General features: G+C 31.5%; 1 protein-coding gene across 2 annotated transcripts; it reads left to right on the top strand.

Moving 5' to 3' along the window:
- The first annotated feature begins 1,381 nt into the window (after positions 1–1,381).
- Positions 1,382–4,710, top strand: LOC110695611 (beta-1,4-mannosyl-glycoprotein 4-beta-N-acetylglucosaminyltransferase-like). 2 transcript variants are annotated; one of them, XM_021872824.1, is made up of 2 exons: positions 1,382–1,968; positions 2,648–4,710. In XM_021872824.1, exons 1-2 carry the CDS (start codon positions 1,906–1,908, stop codon positions 3,743–3,745), a joined length of 1,161 nt encoding a protein of 386 aa, XP_021728516.1. In that variant the 5' UTR covers positions 1,382–1,905; the 3' UTR covers positions 3,746–4,710. The 2 variants fall into 2 exon arrangements, with proteins under 2 accessions (XP_021728516.1, XP_021728515.1); XM_021872823.1 differs by having other exon boundaries at positions 2,645–4,710.
- Positions 4,711–5,799: the final 1,089 nt, after the last annotated feature.

Raw genomic sequence — 5,799 nt, 5'->3', positions numbered from 1 at the left:
TGTCTTGTTCGTATCGTTATATCTCTTTGTTGGTATTAAACAATACCATCTAAATACAATTTTATACTAACAAGCGTTATTAGATTCTAATGACTCTAACCATTAGAGATTGTGAAATGCTCTCCTAGTTCCTCTTAGGTTTGTGGAACTTCCCATGAGAAATAAATTCCTACATTATCCAACCAAACAAATTTTGACAATTCTTAGAAATTACAATTTCATGGGCATTGAGATTTCACGGAAGTTTCTAATTCCTACATCCAACCAAACAAGCACTTAATATTTAAAAACTAAAATCGGGAAAGATACATATCTCCATCCTGTTATACTTGCTTATCTTCATTCCCATATGTTTTCTTTCAGTTTTAATTTTTTATTACACTATATTTCTTAACTTTTTCATTAAAATTATAAAAAAATTTCTTTTTACAGCATACCCACAATATTCCAAACAAACTTTACTTCATCTCCCATGCACACTTGACCTTCTTCTCCCCTCTTCAATTCCACCTTTTCCTTTTCTCTCTATAATTTTAGTCCCTCCACCTTTTTTTAAAGCCTCCTTTTGAATAAAAGTCCTAAAAATTTAACAGTTTTTTCACCATATACCCCTTAGTTTTTTTTTTAATTTTTTTATTTTTATTTATTCACATATACTCCTGAACTTTTTTAAATTCATCACATACCCCCGAGTTTTCAAAAAAATACACCATATACCCTTGATGACTAATGATTGTTAACTTTGTCAGTCATAAGGGTTAATTATGACTCGAAACCACCCTAAATACATTCCCCTATCCCCGAAATCATCCACATTCCTTTTTCCCACCCCCAAAACTACCCCAAATTCCCTTTTCTAATCCTCAATACGGATATAGTTATGGATATTTGGAGTGGTTTCGGGGGTTGGAGAAAGGAAAGGAGTGGTTTCAGGGATGGGGGGGGGGGAGAGATTTAAGGTGGTATCGATGTATAATTAACCAAATTTCATTCATCTTGTTATCATTAGGGGTATATGATGAATTTTTGTAACAAATCAGGGCTATATGGTGAATTTGAAAAATTTCAGGGGTATATGGTGAATAAACAAAAAAACTTAGGGATATATGGTAAAAAAAACAGAAAATTTGATTTCTTTAATTATTTTTTCGACTACACATTACACCCATAAAGGTTATAATGATTTATTGGTATTTCCTCACTCATCTCTCAATGCAATTTTCTATGAACAACCTGTATATTGCACGAGCCATAAAAACTAGTTTTATTACTAATTGGCCATACAACATTAGTATAATAGTGACAAAACCTAACAATCTCCCCGAAATCAATAGATAAGATAACTAGAATTATTAAATTGAAATAAACATTAATTACATTAAGTGATGCGTGACTTTAACCTTCATTTCCAAATCAACACTATTTAGGAAATATGATAAATGCTTATCTAATACTCGGAAACATTCATTATCAAAATCCTAATAATACAATTATTGTTTTTTTTCTTTTTTGGTTATTTTTTATTTTTTTGCCTTGGTTTATTTAATGATGATTATTGATAAATACTTGTTGTCTCTCCCTCTCCCTCTCCCTCTCCGATTCTCAACCCTTGTTTTAAGATTTTAGAGAGAGAAAGTAACACCAAACGGCTATTATTATTGACGGTTCGAACTCCTCTCAACCTGCAAAAACACCCCACAACACACACCATCTTCAACGGCTCAAAACCACCCCAATTTCCACCCTTTTCTCTCTCTCTTCTCCTCTTTTGCTTCCATTTTTCACACAATTTCTCAACTCTGTCAATTTTAACAGAAACAGGGGATTCATTTTCGGGCATCCAATTGATTAATTTCGTTAATTGTAGCAATTTTTATTGATTTTTGTAATTTGGGTTTTTAAATTATGGATGAGGGTTACTATTGTTCGAAGAAAACTGATGCAATTTGTAATGATATTTGTGGCCAGGTAATTTATTCTATTTCCCTCCTTTTCTTTTGATTTTTTTTTTTTTTTTGGTTATTGCCATTGTTCAATTGACGCTTCTTTCTGCTATATTTATTGTTTTGTTGGTGATGAAGTTTTCGGGTTGATTTTTGCTGATTTTGGTTTAATTTAGAGTTTAAAATTAGAATTCTGGACATTTTTTGGTTCATGGGTTTATTTTGCATGCCTTGAATTGTTCGTTGAAAGCTTATAATTTTGGAATTTATTTTATTCCATTTTAAACCCAATGTTATTAAATAGCATTTTTTTTTTTGTTGATTATTTTTTATTTTATTGTGATTTTTTATGGCTTTTTAAAAATTGCTTGATCATTTTTGTTTCCAATTCTAATTTAGTTTTTGATGATAGCATAATTTGTGAAATTTATTGATATATGTATTTGTATTGAAGTGTTTTTGTTTAAATTTTTGGTATTTACCGTCTTTTCATAATCCAAGAAATAATTTTTTGTGGCCGAGTTAGTTGGGTTGGTTGATATAGTTGGCTAAGAGAAGCAGTATATTTGATTAAATTGAAAACCTTATTGTTGATAAATAAACATGGTAGGTGTTGTTTGTTAGACTAATATTGTTTGAAAACTGAATGATGGCAATGGAAAAGTCCTTATGTCTCTAATGAATTTATCTGCACTGTACAGCAGGGAATTCGAGGCGGGGTGATGATATCAAGATTAAACTGTATTGTTAGAGGAATTGATATGAAGAGCCTTCTTCTAAGTTTTGTGTTGATCCCACTATGTATATTTGGTGTTTATCTTCATGGTCAAAAAATTACATATTTCCTTCGACCGCTATGGGATCACCCTCCGAAGCCTTTTACTGAAATCACACATTATTACAATGAGAATGTGACAATGGATACTCTATGCAAGCTTCATGGTTGGGGAATTCGTGATTACCCTCGTAGAGTTTTTGATGCGGTTCTGTTTAGCAATGAGGTGGATATGTTAGAAATCCGGTGGAACGAATTGTACCCTTTTGTGACTCAATTTGTTCTATTGGAATCAAATTCGACCTTCACAGGCATACCAAAGCCGCCGTTCTTTTCTATTAATCGTGAAAAGTTCAAGTTCATTGAGTCAAGGCTAACTTATGGTACCATAGGAGGAAGATTTAAGAAAGGGGAGAATCCTTTTATTGAGGAGGCATATCAAAGAGTTGCTCTTGATCAGCTTCTCCGAATTGCTGGCATTGAGGAGGATGATTTGCTAATAATGTCCGATGTTGATGAAATTCCTAGCAGACACACAGTTGATTTGCTGAGGTGGTGTGATAACGTTCCTGCAATTCTTCATCTACGGCTCAAGAACTATTTATACTCGTTTGATTACCATGTAGATGACAATAGTTGGAGAGCTTCAATCCACAGGTACAAACCTGGAGTAACTAGGTATGCACATTTTCGTCAGACTGATCTTCTCTTGGCAGATGCTGGGTGGCATTGTAGCTTTTGCTTTCGGCACATATCAGATTTCATATTCAAGATGAAGGCATACAGTCATACAGACCGTGTCAGATTTTCACATTATTTGAACCCTAAGAGGATTCAGGATATAATCTGTAAAGGGACAAACCTGTTTGACATGCTTCCTGAAGAATACACATTTCGTGACATGATTGGGAAATTGGGGGCAATTCCTCGCTCTTATTCTGCTGTTCATCTTCCTTCTTACTTACTACAGAATGCAGAAAAGTTTAAATATCTTTTACCGGGAAATTGCATTAGAGGAAGTGGCTGAGTTTTCATGGGAAAACTAAGAAATTTTTGTGTACAGAGAAACTATGCAGTTTATGTGTTTCATGCTGTTGTTGCTGACATGTTGCGAATGCTGTAACTCATCGCAGAATAGTATCTGGCCTCCTGAACATCGGAAATCTGGTTAATTCGCTAGCTTTATGTGAATTAGAATGGCATGACGGCCATGACCCCCTCAAATCTTGTAAATTTTTAGCTTTAATACTTGTATTTCTTAGGGTCTCATTCTATATTGATGCTCGTGTATTTGACGACAAAACATAATGTTGAGGAAGAATGTTTTTTTTTGTTACATTTGGTTGGTTGTTGTGATGATAGAATCCACATTCCCTGTGTTTTTTCATCATACGGGGAGGATTTTGATTTATAACAGAGTCTGATTTATTCATTCATACATGAATATGACTTGATTTCTTGTATCTTACTTCATTCTGATTTAATTTGTTTTTTTTTTTTTTTTGAAACATCATTCTGATTTAATTGACAGTTGATTTTAGTTTGATTATGGTTAAGCCTAGATTTTGGCTGAAAATCATGCTTGGAAATTTAAGTCAAATTCTGTGAACTAGATAGCATTTCCAACGTCTTTTAAATCCAAATTTGACTCTTCAACTAAAATTAGTTGTGAAAACACTTAATATGAAATTTAGTGAGAGATTACTCGATACTTGCAATTCATTATCAAAAATATTTTATCAAAAATAGATAAAGGCCGAATTTGGTAAGAGAATGTGCGTCAATGAATTGATAGCCTACGGCCCTACGCGTTCAAACCTGTAAATGTATCATTCTTTAAGATTTATTAACTTTCCAAAAAAGAATTTTAATTAATCAAGTTCATATTTATTAACTATCCCAAAAAAATAAAAATTATTAAATCTATTAACTATTACTAAAACAAAACGTTGCTGACGTCATCACTGTCCACATATCACTCTCACAATAATTTTTTTCCCGCCTAAATGCAAGAATTATGTCTTTTTGTGTGTATGTGTGTGTGGAGGTATCATATTTAACAATTTTGAAATTTGAATATTAGAAGCTTCTACATTACAACTACAACTTATCAATTTATCCTTAAAAAAATAAAACAATTGTAAATAGCACACTAATAAATGGACTCCTATATTGAAATATGTATTAGTTGACATTGAACAAGTATAATATCATAATTTTGATGAAAATCAATTTTAAAATTACAAATATTTTTATACAAGGTGCATAATTGTTAAATGTACAAATTATAAAAATAGATTTAATATAAATCATGCATCGCACGGGTTCTAACCTAATTTCCAAAAAAAGCAAAAAAAGTTTTAGAATATAGGAAAATGCTATTAGGGTTATGTTTAAGAACCTAAACGAGGAAAGTATTAATGAAATATATATACATTAATTACACTGATCTGCACATAATATTATTATGTATTCATAAACTAATATCAATATATACCATATAAAGAAAAATAATTAATGCTTATTTAGTAGCCCTTAGGGCTACATATATCATTACAATAAAATATATCAAGCTTTGAAATTTGTAAACTTTCCCAAAATAAAAGTTTTAAAATTTATTTGATATAGGCTAATTAATTGAGCAAGAGTTTTAATCATATGAGGTACAATGCCATTTACCCAAAATCTTTAGTCAACTAAGAAGATTTTTCGTATTACTATTATTTCCTCTGTTTTTTTTTTTTTTTTTTTTTAAATATAACATATCTTTTAGGCACACAGTTTTAGGAGATGATTAGTGAAGGTAAATGAGTAATTTTATCAAAAAAAATATATTTTAATATGGGGATTAGAGTAGGATAATGTATCATGTGTAGAAATTATTTTGAATAATTTGCCCGTTTACAATATATAATCTCGACCTTAACCATAAGGCTGTTGCAAGTAAATAAAAATGGAGGAAGTAGATGTCATTATGAAAATTTCCCTATCTTGCGGTCGTGATAGCCTTTGTACTGTTGTACACCTTCAGGTTGGCTTTCCCCATAAAAACAAATTGGCCAAAGATTTTTGGCATCTAGA

Source organism: Chenopodium quinoa, unplaced genomic scaffold, assembly GCF_001683475.1.
Source record: "Chenopodium quinoa cultivar QQ74 unplaced genomic scaffold, ASM168347v1, whole genome shotgun sequence".
Lineage (NCBI taxonomy): Eukaryota > Viridiplantae > Streptophyta > Magnoliopsida > Caryophyllales > Amaranthaceae > Chenopodium > Chenopodium quinoa.
Note: the sequence above shows the minus strand (reverse complement) of the source record. Positions and strands in the feature narration are given on the sequence as shown.

Excerpts from the sequence above, each read along its gene's own strand:
- LOC110695611 (XM_021872823.1), top strand. The coding sequence starts at position 1,906 with ATGGATGAGGGTTACTATTGTTCGAAGAAAACTGATGCAATTTGTAAT. Across the intron at positions 1,969-2,644 it reads GTAATGATATTTGTGGCCAG|CAGGGAATTCGAGGCGGGGT; the intron begins GTAATTTATTCT and ends TGCACTGTACAG.